Source organism: Salmo trutta, chromosome 38 (assembly GCF_901001165.1).
Source record: "Salmo trutta chromosome 38, fSalTru1.1, whole genome shotgun sequence".
Taxonomy (NCBI): Eukaryota; Metazoa; Chordata; class Actinopteri; order Salmoniformes; family Salmonidae; genus Salmo; species Salmo trutta.
Window position 1 is genome coordinate 6128592 of NC_042994.1, and position 16328 is coordinate 6144919.

Sequence of the window (16328 nt, forward strand, 5' to 3'; positions counted from 1 at the left end):
GACAGAGTGTGTGGAGTGGAAGGGTAGTTCAATTTAGGAAAACACAGGTGTACAATGACTAATTGATTGCCTAGCTAATTATCTTAAAGAGGGAGGGTACCTGTTGGTCTCCCTCTCACTCTCTCTCAAGTCATCAGGTTGAATAAGGGAATGAGGTACCTTGCCTTGAATGATGTTCAGACAGGTTGTTAGAACATTCTCTTCAAGAGAACGAAAAATGTAATTCGGGAGGTGTGTCTCATTGGCTGCGTTCACACAGGCAGCCTAATTCACAAAAGATCTGAATTAGGCTGCCTGTGTAAACCTATGAGTTTTATATCCAAAACTAAGATTGAAAGCACACAAATCATGAATATTTTAAAGCTTAGATTAACGGTATAGGCCTATACATGAAAAGGGAAAATGCACAGATGCTTCCAAACCTTATTCCTTATGATGTATTTGTTTACAGGTATTTTTTGCCATTTATGAATGTGTCATTCAATGAGTTTATATGGGCTATAGCAGTAAAGGCCAAATTCAATATTTTCCCCCCAGAAAAAGTATACAGTTACACTTTTAAGAATGAAAAGCATGTTGTATTAAATAATGTGCCCTTTAATATAGACCACATGGAGAATTCAATAAAACTGCAAAAATGTATGTCACATTCGATCTATACATTTCATGTGTAGGCTAATGGGTGTGTCTGTGTGTATGGTGTGAGAGCAACCAATGGAAATCTAGCCCGAGCTCTGTATTAGGCCCTTTGAAATGAAGTCAATATTGTTTCCTGTTAGGAGAAAAAATAACAAGAATAACAAATATACACACCCATTATGCCTTGGCCTTTGTTCTGTCTCTCTGCTTGACATTCACCTCTTACCCTCTGTAGCTGCATGTAGACACACTGCGTCATAACTTCAGAAACGTCAAACACCCAATCTAAAGCAAGCACACCCTTCTTTCTTGTTGCGTCTGTGGAAAAAAATGTACTGCTTAAACATTGATCGCTAAGGCCTGTTACAGCCCTTTGTGTATCAATAATGAAATATCTGATAGAATTGCAGGTACTGCAAAACTACAAAAACTACTAATTGAAACCTGTTCTCATTAACCAAGCAGGACTAAAGCGATTTCCAAGTACGTTTCTTCTCAGTACTCTTACAGTACACTGTCTGAAACATGTTGTACACCATGCATGCCAGGCACTCATACTGTCAAACTCACACAAACACACATAATCCCAATGACTCATTGTGCTGGTTTGAAAAAGCATTTGTCCCTCTGCATGTCCCTCACCCCCAGCTGTCTGTCTGTCTGTCTGTCTGTCTCTGTCTGTCTGTCTGTCTGTCTGTCTGTCTGTCTGTCTGTCTGTCTGTCTCGTTACATAAGTCACACAGCCAGCATCATGTGAGCGAGCATGGAGAAAAGAAGGAAGAGAGAGGGACGGAGGGGAAGAGAGAGAGGGAAGGAGGGGAAGAGATAGGGAAGGAAAGGTAAGAGAGAGAGAGAGAGAGAGAGGGAAGGAGGGGAAGAGAGATAGAGATGGAGGGAGGGGAGAGAGAGACAGAGAGAGGAAAGGAGGGGAAGAGAGAGAGTGAGAAGGAGGGGAAGAGAGAGACAGAGAGAGGGGGAGAAAAAGAGAGAGACGGAGAAAGAGGGAGGGAGGGGAGAGAGAGAGAGTTCTTGGACTTGCATCTCTGATTCTACGATATGAGGAAAGGTTGTCCCATCAACAAAGTGTTGGGAGGAGATGACAGTATCATTAGTCACAGTTCAACTGAAGCACTAACAACTGGGTTGTTACACCAAATGAGTGCCTTTTGCATCCCTTTGATATTTTAAGTAGAAATTGTGCATCAATATTGAATTTTAAAAGCCTGTTATATTAAATGAATGCCCTTTGGTATAGCACATGGAGAATTCAATAAATCTGACAAACTAGTGCCAAAATGTCTCTCCGTGCATCCTCTGTGACTTCTAGGAAGATTTTAACTCACTTAACCCCAACATTTCTACAAGTTTCTCTTGTTTTAATATGGTAAAACTTTAGATAAAAAAAATATCAATAAAATTCTCAAAAGAAACATTGAACATCTAATAGTCAAATCATAGTGTAAAAGTAGATGAGGGGCCTCCCGAGTGGCGCAGTGGTCTAAGGCTTAGCCCCTAGAGATCCTGGTTTGAGTCCAGGCTCTGTCACAGCCATCCGCGACCGGGGAGACCCATGGGCGGCGCACAATTGGCCCAGCGTCGTCTGGGTTAGGGGATGGTCTGGCCTGCATGGATGCTCTTGTCCCATTGGGCACTAGTGACTCATGTGGCAGTCTGGGCGCAGTGCATGCTGACACAGTTGCCAGGTGTACAGTGTTTCCTCTGACACATTGGTGCGGTTGGCTTCTGGGTTAAGCGGGTATTGTGTCAAGAAGCAATGTGGCTTGGCTGGGTTGTGTTTCTGAGGACACACGGCTCTCGACCTTCACCTCTCCCGAGTCCGTACGGGAGTTGCAGCGATGGGACCACGAAAAAGGGGTAAAAAAAATAATAATTTAAAGTAAAAAAAAGTAGATGAGCTTTGTAGTAACCTGGTATATTTATGTTTACCAATAGATGGCAGTATTGACTCAAGATGGGTTTTCGTTCCGCATCAGTAGCCATTTTCTGTCTGCCATATATAACCATGCATGAGAAAGCCTCAGGTAGCTTACGCCAGGTACATTAGGGAATGTTATTCTAAGTTACAATTACATACTAAAATATACTTATGTGTCCGGTGTCATCAATCTAAGAAGCATTTTAAGATACTACATATTTGGCGATGAGGATGACTATGGAGGACTGCGTTGGATCTGTTTGCCACGAATTCAACGGAGTGTTTGGCGTGCGACGCTGGATGTGAGACTCAGGTGAGCGGTGGAAGATTCGGAAGGATTGATTCCCTGGATACGGATAGGACAAATTATTGACTGCGTGAGGTGAGAGAGAATCGGAAAAGATGGCTTTGGCAACAATGGGCTCGCTACCACCATTTGATCCTAAAAATCAGGAATGGGAGGTGTACTGTGAAATAATGGACCATAAGCCTCTGATCTCTCTGTTCCATGAACAAAAGCCAGTACCACAAATGGTCTCTCCAAGAATTCAACGTTGGGCTGTGTGGCTCAGGGCCTACGAGTACAGAATAATTTACAAACCAGGTAGATACCATGGAAATGCTGATGCTCTAAGTAGGCTGCCCGTTCCACATATCATCACTCAGGAAGGAGAAAATGACCAAGTCTTGATGATCGATGTGTTGGATGGCACACCAGTGAACACAGCACAAATCAGGCAATAGACTTCAAAGGATGTGACGTTATCACAAGTCCATGAATTTATCCTGAAAGGATGGCCTACCGGGACAGAGCCTCAGATCATGCCTTACTATGCTTGCCGCTTGGCCTTGAGTGTTGGAGATGGGTGTGTTCTGTGGGGTTCAAGAGTAGTAATCCCATCACAAGGGCGGGGTATGCTACTGAAGTTGTTGCACCAATCGCATCCAGGTATGTCGGGAATAAAAAGCCTAGCGAGGTCATACGTCTGGTGGCCAAAGATGGACCAGGATGTGCAAAATGAGGTTAGCCTGTGTACAGATTGTCAGAGTAACAGGAAGTCACCCCCCACCGCACCATTACATCCATGGGAATGGCCAGAAAAACCATGGACAGGACTACATGTGGGCTATGCTGGAACCTTCCTAGGGAAAATGTTCCTTGTGCTGATTGATTGTCATTCAAAGTGGATAGATGTTTACCCCATGAACACGTCAACATCGCACGCTACGATTGAGAAGTTGAGACAAAGCTTCAGTGTCATGGGATTGCCTCAAATGTTGGTTAGCGACAATGCTACTTGTTTTACAAGCACTGAATTCACAAGTTTCATGAAACAAAATGGAATTCAGCATGTAACGTTGGCCCCTTTTCACCCATCTTCAAACGGATTAGCAGAACATACGGTTCAGACCTTGAAGGAGGGGATGAGGAAGATGCAAGGGCCCAGCATTGAAACAAAGGTGTCCAGATTATTGTTTAGCTACAGGATCACTCCTCAAGCTATAACTGGTTTGTCACCTGCAGAAATGCTGACGTCAAGGAGGTTAAGGTCAACCTTGGATCTCATTAGGCCAGACATGAAAGTGAAAATACAACAAAAGCAATGGAATCAAAAACGGAATCATAACAACAGAGCCACACTCAGACGTTTCTCACCTGGAGATGATGTCTACACAAGAAACTATGGGTTTGGTCCTAAATGGATTCCAGCTACAAATGAGGATTGCCCAGGACCAGTATCCTATACTGTGATCATCAGAAGTGGACAAAGACTAAGGAGACGTGGATCAGATCCGAGCTCGAATTCCAGTTCCATCCGTGGACATGGATCAATGCGAGCAGGACAGGACATTGGAACGCTCCCCAGAGTTGCAGTTGAACAAACAACCTGAGACCAACAAGTCTCAACCATTCCGGGGACGACCTCCTCCTGTGAAGTCTCCACAAAAGGACTTTGTTTCACCATCAGGGGGTGAAGTGCTGGTGGCACCAGCTACACCACCTCTGAGATCCTCTATTAGAGAGACGTCCGCCAGACTATTTCAGATCGTAAGGGAGATTATGTTTGAAAAGAAATGTAATATAAAAATAGCATGTGATTGTTATGAGAAAATCATAAAATGTTTAGTTGGCAGCTTTGGGCTATAAATTGGGTTATTAGCTTTAAATGGGGGAATGTAGTAACCTGGTATATCTATGTTTACCAATAGATGGCATGTTTGACTCAAGACGGGGGTTTTCTTTCCGCATCCGTAGCTGTTTTCTATGTCTGCCATATATAACCATGCTTGAGAAAGCCTCAGGTAGCTTACGCCAGGTGCATTAGGGAATGTTATTCTAAGTTACAATTAAATACTAAAACGAACTTATGTGTCCGGTGTCATCAATCTAAGAAGCATTTTAAGATACTGTTCTACTCTTTTTGGACAAATTTTCAGGTGTTTTGTGGTGGGAAACTGAGTGGGTCAAGCATAATACGTCATTCCTGTTACCCAACTTGCATTCAATTGCACCTCCCTGTGGTTCACAACAAGCTTCCATTCCCCGTCACAAGGGATTTTATGGCTGATTTTAAGATGAAATTGTCAATCCTGCCACAGTTGTTACTTTATTTGGCACTTAATAGGCATTTAATATAGTATTTTTATGTATTTAACCTCTTCAGATGGGAAAATGTGTTTTTATGAAGTTGAACATTTTCAACTTTATGACAGAATGTAAAAAGTAGGTGACCAAGTTACACTTTTCAAAAGGCAACGGATTGGTGGAATGACCCAACTAATTGAATGTCAGGTATAAAGGAGAAAGCAAAAAGAGTCAAAAAAACATTTTCTTAATTAGGACGCTAGATAATTGAATCATAGCACAAGGGTGTAGGCTACGGCTCAGACAGAAAGCATGTCTTTAGATCAGTAGCGTGAGGCTCCCTGTAGTTCCTCAGAGGTGAGGTGTGTGTCTTTCCCATAAGCCCACTGATGTTACACAGGATCTCATGTCAAACATGGACAATGGCACTCGTTTGTTAAGTAGTGTAGTGTATTGGATCGTAAGGCGACCCCGTTATTCACAATAGATGGGTTTGGACCATAAAGAGAGAAAAAACAGAAACAGGTGACCTGCTCTTATGAAACCAAGTGATGCTTTCATACTATTCACAATACCTTAGGTATATAACGGATGTGTCAATATGCTTGGTAGTTTCATTCAAATACACTATATTGTCAGGGTAAACACTTATTCAATTATTTTCAGTTTCAGAGTGTGTACAGTACACAAATTAAAGTTGGTGTTTGGTTTCATATTGTAAAGACATACAGTACAGAATGGCGTGATTGATGTGTAAAGACGGTGGGTCCAAAATTCTAATGCAGCCAGGTAAGAGACAGAATATTATTTAAATGTTTTATTTAACCAGGCAAGTCAGTTAAGAATAAATTCTTATTTACAATGACGCATACCCCGCCCAAACTCAGACAACGCTGGGCCAATTGTGTGCCACCTTATGGGACTCCCAATCATGGCCGGATGTGATGCAACCTGGATTTGAACCAGGGACTCGCAGTGACGCCACTTGCACTGAGATGCAGTGCCTTAGACAGCTGCGCCACTCCGGAGACCCAAGTGTGAGTAATAGTGAAGGAAATGTTTTCGTGGGTAGGCTACCATGTTTGGCATGACAATGACCATATGATTTGGCAAGTCAGTACAAACAGATCTGAGAACAGCCCAGCTTTTCTTGCTAAAACAGAGGAAGTAAATACAAGCAGTACAAAAGAGAGAGAATATCTGTTGTGCCAACAAGAAGATGCCATATAACATTTCTGTTGCAACAACATGGCCTGTTATAAATGGAGTTTCTTTTACCAGCTTTACGGAGAAATAGGATAAGGAAGCATAGCATGACTAATTCAACAGTTTTTTTCTATTGTATATTCTACAAAATCAGGGATCATCAACTACATTCAGCCGCAGGACGATTTGTTCTTGAGTGGATGGTCAGGGGATCGGAACATAATTACAAATAAATTGAGGACCCGCGGGCCGGCAGTTGGGAAACCCTGTACAAAATTAGAGCAGGAGTGCCGCATTCAGTCTTCCCCGAGGTCAAGAGGGCCTCACTTTAAATTGATTATGTTTCCCCGCTGGCAAAATTAGCAAAAATGTCTATCCATTGCTTTTGGAATTTTCCCATGCTCCCTGATTGTCTAGCTTTCGTTCCGATGACGGTTAGGAAGCTGGGCAGAGTGAAGAGACTGTAGATGTAGGGCCATTATCATTTCCAAGGCTCGACCTTAAGGTTTGTCCACTTGCGTGGGGCAAGTAAAACAAATGTCGGACAACCAGAATATATAGATTTCAGTATAAAAAAAAATCACAATATCAAACAATTACTCCGGTCAGAATTGGATCAGACAGCAGGGTAGTAAATTGCCTATATTCCTATTTGCTATAGCCTATTTCAACAAATGTTATATTTACAAAAAGCAAGAGGACAATGTAGACAGAGCTAAGAGTCTCACCAAAGCAGCGCAAAATATCAGGTCAGAATCTTATTTTTTCTCTTTCTTGAATATCGGATGATCTGGGCCAATAGTCAGCCTATTTTAATAGCGGACACTCCGGTGTCTTATTGTTATAGAATCCAAAATGTTCTATTTCCTCTCTGTTTTATATGACTTGGCCTAGTACACCATTCTTTCAGCTAAATACATGCTAGGTTTCTCCTACTGCGCAATTTCATGATCAAACATTGAATTAATCAAACGGAGGTTTTAAGTTGTTTTAGAATACCCCAAACACATGGGAGGCCTAAGGTAGTAATGAGAGACATATAAGATACAATAGAAATATATAATTTTGAACAAACCTTGACAGTTGACCAACGCATTATAAGACAGAAATGATGCATGCATTCTAGGAGTGCAAACCGAACGACCAAAAGCCTAATCCTACTAACTGAAATATCATAAAAGCATTGACAAATTAAAGTTATGAAGAGTATTTTACAAACGATTCTAATGAAGTGTTTAATGTCCTAAAGTTGCAGCTTTCAAATGGGAATAATTATGAAAGTTGGAGTCTATGCTATTCTCATTCACAGATTTATTTTGAATTACATATATTTTAGGCCACAAGAACTGAAATTGAGCAATACCAAGATCGACAAATATAATGAGGAGTCAAAAGAAAACTTAGGCTTCAGCTGAGGAAAGCTGATGAAAGAAATGATGCGTAGTTGGCCTAGACTTATTTCCATGTTATTCTAGCAATGTGAAACCTACCTACAACACATACTGGCATATAGTAAGTAGCCTAGATGTGAATCAGTGTATATTTATCCAGTTGTGAGGAGAGCAGAGTTGCCCTGCAGTCCACGATGATTTACAACCTATCACAAGACGCACAGCCAGCCATCGTTGACTGTGTCACTGCTCCATCTGCACACTTCGGCACACACAGGGTCACACAGCAGTAATCATACAGCAGTAATCATACAGCAGTAATCGTACAGCAGTAATCGTACAGGAGTAATCGTACAGCAGTAATCGTACAGCAGTAATCATACAGGAGTAATCATACAGCAGTAATCATACAGCAGTAATCATACAGGAGTAATCATACAGGAGTAATCATACAGCAGTAATCATACAGGAGTAATCATACAGCAGTAATCGTACAGCAGTAATCGTACAGCAGTAATCGTACAGCAGTAATCATACAGGAGTAATCATACAGCAGTAATCATACAGCAGTAATCGTACAGCAGTAATCGTACAGGTGTAATCATTTATTAGGGGGTGCTGCTGCACCCTCAGCACCTCTAATTCCCACGGATATGTGTACTTCACTCATTTTCAGTCACCCTTTTGGCCTGTGTGACAGACCTTTTTTGGGGGGGGACAAGTGACTTCAGAAACAAGTAAAAATTCTGTCCTACTTGTCCAAAGGACAAGTGGCTAAACAGGTTAATGTCAAGCCCTGATTTCTACAGTTTCAATATTTAAGTCATTTCAATGCAGATTAAAAAATATATATATTATACAAAAAAACGTACCACGGGCTGTGTGTTTGACACCCCTGCATTAGAGCAATCTTACCTAACCAAAGATCGAGTAATCCTTCAAATCAAGCTTTTTATTGATTTTCATTCCTATTTTGATTACAATTTTATCATCTACAAATCAGTGGTGCAAGTGCGAAATCAATTATTTTGTGTTGAACTGCTTTGTGATAAAATCAAGTCTTGCATCCATAAAGTAGCTAATGCGGTGACTGCAAGGTACTATATGATCTGTCACCACAACACCACAACGTTCCCCTAGCTACAGTATCATCAAATATACAATATACATTTACTGTGTATTCCATTAGTTAATAAGGAATATAATTATTTAGCTAACTGAATAATTACATGTGAGGAGTAAGATTTCCCTAAAGTCCCCTATGCCATCTCAAGCAAAGGTATTTTCACTCAATCCAGGGCACAAATATGACCTATGACCTCACACCATTCCAGCAATTATATTTCTATGGCTCTTGTGACCTCTAGCCAGCCTAACTGATCTAGGATCAGAGCTTGCCCTTTTTCTTCTTGGTCCTGGTCTTCCTCTTAGTCTTGGAGTCGATGATGAGCTGAGACTGGTGCTTCAGTATCGCCCTGGTGATAATGTCACCCTCATCGTCCCCGCTCTCCTCCTCTTCTGAAAGAGAGGGAAAAGAGAGAGGGATTGCGAGATAGAGTGTGTCTGTGTGTATGTGTGTGTGTATGCAGTATTGCGTCTGACCCCATCTCACCATCATATGGGTCCTGTCTCTGAGCCTCAGGCAGCTTGATGCGGGTGTTGCAATGGGGCAGCTTCCCCTCGATGCTGGCATGGAACTGACACAGACAACACCACAGACACAGAGAGACAGTTGTTCTCATCATTATAAGATGCCAAAGGGAACATGTTAGTCAAGGAGCTCTGTTAATTCAACCATAGGAGTTGGCTATAAAGCACAAAGATCTGGGACCAGGGCTTATGCCTTCAAAATGTAAAGGCATACAACTTGAGACCAGTCAAAGCCAACGTCATTAGAGAATCCCAGACAGACATTGCTACATCACAAGCGCTAACGGTGTACCACTACCCATACCCTCTGACTCCTGAACAACCCGTACCCTCTGACTCCTGAACAACCCGTACCCTCTGACTCCTGAACAACCCGTACCCTCTGACTCCTGAACAACCCGTACCCTCTGACCCCTGAACAACCCGTACCCTCTGACCCCTGAACAACCCGTACCCTCTGACCGCTGAACTACCCGTACCCTCTGACCGCTGAACTACCCGTACCCGCTGACCCCTGAACTACCCGTACCCGCTGACCCCTGAACTACCCGTACCCGCTGACCCCTGAACAACCCGTACCCTCTGACTCCTGAACTACCCGTACCCTCTGACTCCTGAACTACCCGTACCCTCTGACTCCTGAACTACCCGTACCCTCTGACTCCTGAACTACCCGTACCCTCTGACTCCTGAACTACCCGTACCCTCTGACTCCTGAACTACCCGTACCCTCTGACTCCTGAACAACCCGTACCCTCTGACCCCTGAACAACCCGTACCCTCTGACCCCTGAACTACCCGTACCCGCTGACTCCTGAACAACCCGTACCCTCTGACCCCTGAACTACCCGTACCCTCTGACCCCTGAACTACCCGTACCCTCTGACTCCTGAACAACCCGTACCCTCTGACCCCTGAACAACCCGTACCCTCTGACCCCTGAACTACCCGTACCCGCTGACCCCTGAACTACCCGTACCCGCTGACTCCTGAACAACCCGTACCCTCTGACTCCTGAACAACCCGTACCCTCTGACTCCTGAGCACTCAAACACACACCAGACTTCAAGGTGGCCGGCTGGCTGTGACTCGTTAATAATCAAGATCAAACACCTAATGGCCGTATTTCCATCCAGGAACAGATAAGCTATTCAAGCACCAGTGCACAGATTAAAGAACATGGTCTGTATGTAGCATCTAGTCTGGCTGGCGGTGCTGGTAAAAACCTTGGGAGTACAGTAGCGAATGGATGGAAAATAAGCAGATGGTTTCAGGTCATAAAGCTTTACCCTGGCAGGACCTATTTGAGTAGGTGCTCCATGTACTGTCTGAAACACCTGTCTGTCTCTACAATACCCAATTCACTGTGGGGAGCAGCAACCACCGAAAAAATAATGAGTGTACACATGGGTACTGTCAAATTGGCCTGGTCTAAGGGGCTGTTCTATTCTTTAAATGTCTATGGCAACAACAGTCAATGTTTAACGAATAAGGAAGAGTCCTATCTCTGATCCTCTCCTCCATCTCCTTCCCCTTTCCCTCCCCTTACCCCCACCTCTCCTCCTCCCCACCTCCTCCATCTCCTTCATGATGGCCGCCATGTCCTTCCCCTCTCCCTCTCCCTCCCCCCCACCTCTCCTCCTCCCCCTCCCCACCTCCTCTTCCTCCATCTCCTTCATGACGGCGGCCAGGTCCTTCCCCTGGAGCTCCTCCTGCAGTAACAGCAGCTTCTGCTCTGACTGGGACAGCAGCTCCACCACGTACTCCTCTGAGCCGGGGGGCAGCTGGGGCTCCGGGCCCTCACCCTGGAGGAGGGGAGAAGGTGTTCGAGGACACAATTGACATAATGTTTCTGAGCACCTTCACATTTATTTACAAGGTTTCCCAATGCAACTTGATCTAAAGAATCTGACAGGTCTCAGGTCAGTGTACATTATATTGTTAATGGGGTCTTCTCTGTACCAGCTTGATGTGCTGCAGTTTGTCAGATAGGTGTTCAACCCCGGCCCGGACCGTGTTCAGGGTACGGGTCAGCCAGTCCAGACGTTCCTTGGCGGCGTCGCGCCTCCCCTGCTCCGCCTGCAGGTGGCGCTTACAGTCCTCCAGCATCTGCTGACCACTGTAGAAGACAAGACAGGAAGAAATATCCATCAGAATGACTTTACAGACACACTCAACTCAACACTAGGAGAGAAACCTTTCAGACCAACTTCTGTACAACAACAAGTTGCTTGATTGGTCTTCTCCCACAATGTACAATCCTCAAGGATCTGTTCTGAGGGTCACTGTTTTAATAAATAATACCTTCCGTTGAAGGTGTCAGCATCCGCTTACAACTTCTCTGGTCTGCTATGTTTGCTATGTAATCCCTAACCCTTGACCTCTAACCCCTGCCCACTGACCTGGAGAGCTTGGTCTCCCCGGAGTACTTGATGTCCTGGAAGTGTTCCTGCAGACGGTCCCTGTCCTCCTTCAGCTGTAGCAGGGTTACCTGGTTCTCCTTCTTCAGATCCTCCAGGTGCTGCTGGGTGTCTCCCTGGGAGATGAACCTCTCCACCACCTCCTGCATAGGGACACGGAGATTGATGAACACACACACACACACACGCACGCACGCACACATACACACACACACACACACGCACGCACACACACACACACACACACGCACATATAGATTAATACACACGCACGCACCCACATATAGATTAATACACACACACACATATAAATAGCTGAAAAACACAACACTTGCATACACATACATGGATACAGTAAGTGCACAGACAAACTAACACACATGTACCACGCACACACTTGCATACAAAGACACACAAAATGAAAGAATCATATAAAATGACCTCGTCTCCGTACCCGTGTGTCAGTGACCCCCGTGGCCTCCTTGATGCGTCTGAAGGCCTCCTCGAAGGTGGAGATGGCCCTCTCCTCCTCCCCCAGCCCGGTGGCACTGCGCTGGGCGTCGCTACTCAGCTCGTCAGGCTGCATGGCTGCCCGCTGGGCCTGGAGGGAAGGGGGCAGACATCAGGACATTTACTCTGTAGACTAAGTGATATGTAAGAAGTGTAGGTATATAGCTAAATAGAATGGACACAGCACCTCATGATATATCCCTTGATATGGGTACACCCAGTGCCGTCTCTAGGCATAAGCGATGTAAGCGGACTCTTAGGGCCCTGCGAACACCCCCCCCCCAAATCATGAAAATAACATTTACTTAGATTTGTTTTAGGAAGTCAGTCGGGGTCTTAACTTACTGTTAGTTACAATAGTAGAACAAACAAGGTGCAATTTTGAAATGTGGTTGTGCATCATCAGATTTTCTCTTATGTCAGTCACTGACAGTCACTCAATTAACCATGTCAGCTAACATGTTAAAGATTGCTAGGTAAGTTGCTATCTAAACCTTGTAGTATTCCTGGCTGAATTACTGACCGGGAACGCAAGGCACCTGCCCAGGGGCCAAAATTAGTGGAATCACATATGTTTTAAAACTGCTAAATGTTCTCTCTGCCCCATGGAAAAACATGTAGAATTGCAGGTCATTAACTTGACAATTTTCCAAGAGGGTGGCCACTGAAATGTTTTGCCCGCTAGGTTGGGGAAGCCCCCAACCAAATCTCGAATAGGGCCCCCAAAATGCCAGAAACAGCCCTGGGTACACCCAATATGGCAGCCGGTCCAGCCATCATGGAACGTTGACTTGAATAGGAATATCCATTCTTGTCATTGTTATTCTATGAATGTAAGTGTAAAGTGGTGGGGACCAACCCTTCTCTCCACTCTCTCAGCCTGGGCCTTACGGTCCTCTGCCTCTTTCTTGTAACGGGTGAGGATACACTCTCTGTCCTTCCTCTCCCTATACATCTGTTCTTCTTGACGCTGCAGCTCTGCCTGAGAGAGAGAGAGTCAATTAACTACTGTTTATCGTACAAACAGCAAAGAAAAGCATTCAACTCACAACAAATAACTGTAAACGCAGACAGCTGGACTTTACTTGATGGACACATCAATGACTGTAAGGTGATGCATGAGGGGGAGAGGTACAGGACAGTCCTCAGTTACAATAATAATACCTATGCTGGTCACCTTGGCAGTGTCTTTGGAGAGGAGTGTGTATGTTTGCTGGTCACCTTGGCAGTGTCTTTGGAGAGGAGTGTGTATGTGTGCTGGTCACCTTGGCAGTGTCTTTGGAGAGCAGTGTGTATGTGTGCTGGTCACCTTGGCAGTGTCTTTGGAGAGGAGTGTGTATGTGTGCTGGTCACCTTGGCAGTGTCTTTGGAGAGCAGTGTGTATGTGTGCTGGTCACCTTGGCAGTGTCTTTGGAGAGGAGTGTGTATGTGTGCTGGTCACCTTGGCAGTGTCTTTGGAGAGGAGTGCGTCACTGTTCATGACCTGCAGGTCCTTCAGCTCCTGTCTCTGTCTCAGGATCTCAGCCTCTAGTTTATCCAGCTGGGACTGGAAGGTCAGGCTCTCCTCCTAATTATAATATATGCCAATTAGCACACGCCTTTATCCAAAGCTACTTACGTCAGTGAGTATATACGTTTCCGTATGGGTAGCACCTGCGGGAATCGAACCCACGACTTAGCCACTGAGCCACACAGGACAAAGAGCGAGGTAGGGTACTTTATCATCTGTTAGGAAATTAGAGTAGGTCATGGAAAAGGATTCAACTACCCAAAGAGCACATTGGAGAGGGTGTGTAGGCATGGCTTGGTTGCATAAAGTTAAATGTGGGGCGAGTTGGCGAAACAGCACAAAGAGATCTGGGACCAGGCTAGGACTAACCTGTAGGTGGGCCTTTAGTTTCAGATAGCCCCTCATGATGTGTTCAGCCTCTTGGCACTTCAGCTGAGCTTTCTCCAGACGATTCTCCAGCACCCGCAAGCTCTGGAAAATGACACACACACACACACACAGGCAGACAACACACTTATAGATGGTTGATTGATCCTGAGCTGGGCATTGTGGATAAGACTGGCTAGAATCAGAGGGGTGAGGCAGCGTGGAAGGAAAGAGCGTAACCTTTTGGGGATGCTCCTCAGCCGCCTGTCCTTCACTCTGTGGACCAAGGGCAACACATCAGTCACCTCACCTCCACTATATTCATACCACTATATTCACTATTTTGTGTGTGTGTGTCTGTCAGTCAGTCTGTCAGTTAATCAACCAGTCAGTCGGTCCTGCACTACATAGAGAATAGGGTTCCATTCCAGTCACACCCTCTGCTGCACTGTTTATCTCTATATAGTACCTTGGCCTCCTCGTTGCGTCTCTCCGTGTCTCTCTCTGGTCCCCTGTTCTCTAGCTTCATACTCTGGTACAGTGTCTGTAGGTCCTCCAGGCGACGGCGGTACGTCTGGGTGGTGTGCTTTAGAGCGTTCAGCTTCTTCATCTTGTCACACACCTTCTGGTCCAGCACCTTGAGAGCAGCCTGTCCACCAGGATGCAAAGTAGATCATCTTGATTATCCCCATTGGGCAATTTGCTTTACAGATGATAGTCAATAATACATAAAAATACACATACATCAAACAAACATAGCTATGTGTTTGCGATGTCCCCACCTTCCCTGACATGTTTCTGAAGGCAGCTTTCTCCATGCCTCGGCTTTGGAAGGCTTCCTTTATCACCTGCTCGTCCCCCTGGAATAGATAAAGAAAACGGCCTGTAACAGGGAAGGACTACCTCAACTTGTCTAATAATAAATGCTCCTTTTCATTTTCTGTTCCAAAATGTTTTGTTACGATGTGCACTAATGAATATGACCCTGCACTCCAAAGTTCTAACAGGGAAAAACAACGTGGGAAGTACAAGCTGAGCATTGAAACCAAAACATTTTTGATAGAATAACCAGTTTTACTTACAGCAAGAGCGTTTGCCAACTTCTTGTGTAGTCTCTTGTTCTCCTGCCTCAGCTGAAGAATAGAATTCCTGTTTTTCTTGATGCTTGACTGAGACATTTCATAGTATGCACTTCTGTCGCCCTCTGTTGGGCGAATTCACAATTTCGTTATTTCAGCATCTGACTGACTTTTGGCCTTCTCTTAGTCTTATTCAAAGAAACAGGGAACTAGCAATTACATAACAAGTTGAATCCCATTTATATTTGTGTGTCCCAAACTGTTCCCCATTACTCAGGGAATGTTAATGGCTAGGAAGGTAGGCTAAATATCTCAACAAGCATTTGACTATTTCTAGCTAAGCCCATTTTGCTGGCAACATAGCCTACACATCACCTTACAAAATGATTGCAACAAAGTAGCTAGTAGTTAACGTTCTATCTTTCATCATAGCTTCATGTGGCCATACATTTCCCAGCGAGAGTAAATTAACCTGTAAGTAACCTCAAAGATGGAGGTAGCTAATAATCTTTAGTATAATGTTAGCAAGATAGCGCGAATGCAAAGTCTGAATTTGCTATTCAACATTGCGTTTACACACACAACTAGGCCTAGCTATCTAACTAGCATAAGTTACCGGTCCTAGCTAGCCTGCTGCAAGTCTTAACCTACCAAGAAGTTGAATTTTCCTCTGCAGTTCTGTTATTTGGTCATGAAGGGGCGGCTTAATGGCCTCGGCGCTGAACGGCATTTTCAGTGTGCACTAATCACAAACTAATAGTTGACTTTAGAAGTAGCTAGCTAGCATTAGATACAAACTGACGCACTTTTAGGTCGTTTTATCCTTGTATGAGCGGATTTCGCGTGAAAACGCCGTCGTTCAGAGAGCCTCTCGTTGCCTAGCAACATGTACACTGACTTTCCTGTCAGGTCGAGGCTCGACACCGAACACAAACTTAGAGCAAACCGAGCAACAAAGCAGCACTGACTTTCCTGTCAGGTCGAGGCTCGACACCGAACACAAACTTAGAGCAAACCGAGCAACAAAGCAGCAC

At 44.5% G+C, this 16328-nt stretch overlaps 1 protein-coding gene across 2 annotated transcripts; it reads right to left on the bottom strand.

Annotated features, from left to right (window-relative positions):
- Positions 1-8696: 8696 nt before the first annotated feature.
- LOC115178819 (coiled-coil domain-containing protein 151-like) lies at positions 8697-16200 on the bottom strand. 2 transcript variants are annotated; one of them, XM_029740160.1, is made up of 14 exons: positions 15946-16200; positions 15298-15419; positions 14998-15075; positions 14685-14864; positions 14456-14491; positions 14219-14320; positions 13781-13906; positions 13199-13321; positions 12284-12430; positions 11812-11972; positions 11372-11528; positions 11065-11214; positions 9372-9456; positions 8697-9277 (listed from the first exon to the last, which is right to left on the bottom strand). In XM_029740160.1, the coding sequence occupies exons 1-14, from the start codon at positions 16022-16024 to the stop codon at positions 9147-9149; spliced, it is 1677 nt and encodes a 558-aa protein (XP_029596020.1). In that variant the 5' UTR covers positions 16025-16200; the 3' UTR covers positions 8697-9146. The 2 variants fall into 2 exon arrangements, with proteins under 2 accessions (XP_029596020.1, XP_029596021.1); XM_029740161.1 differs by lacking the exon at positions 14456-14491.
- Positions 16201-16328: the final 128 nt, after the last annotated feature.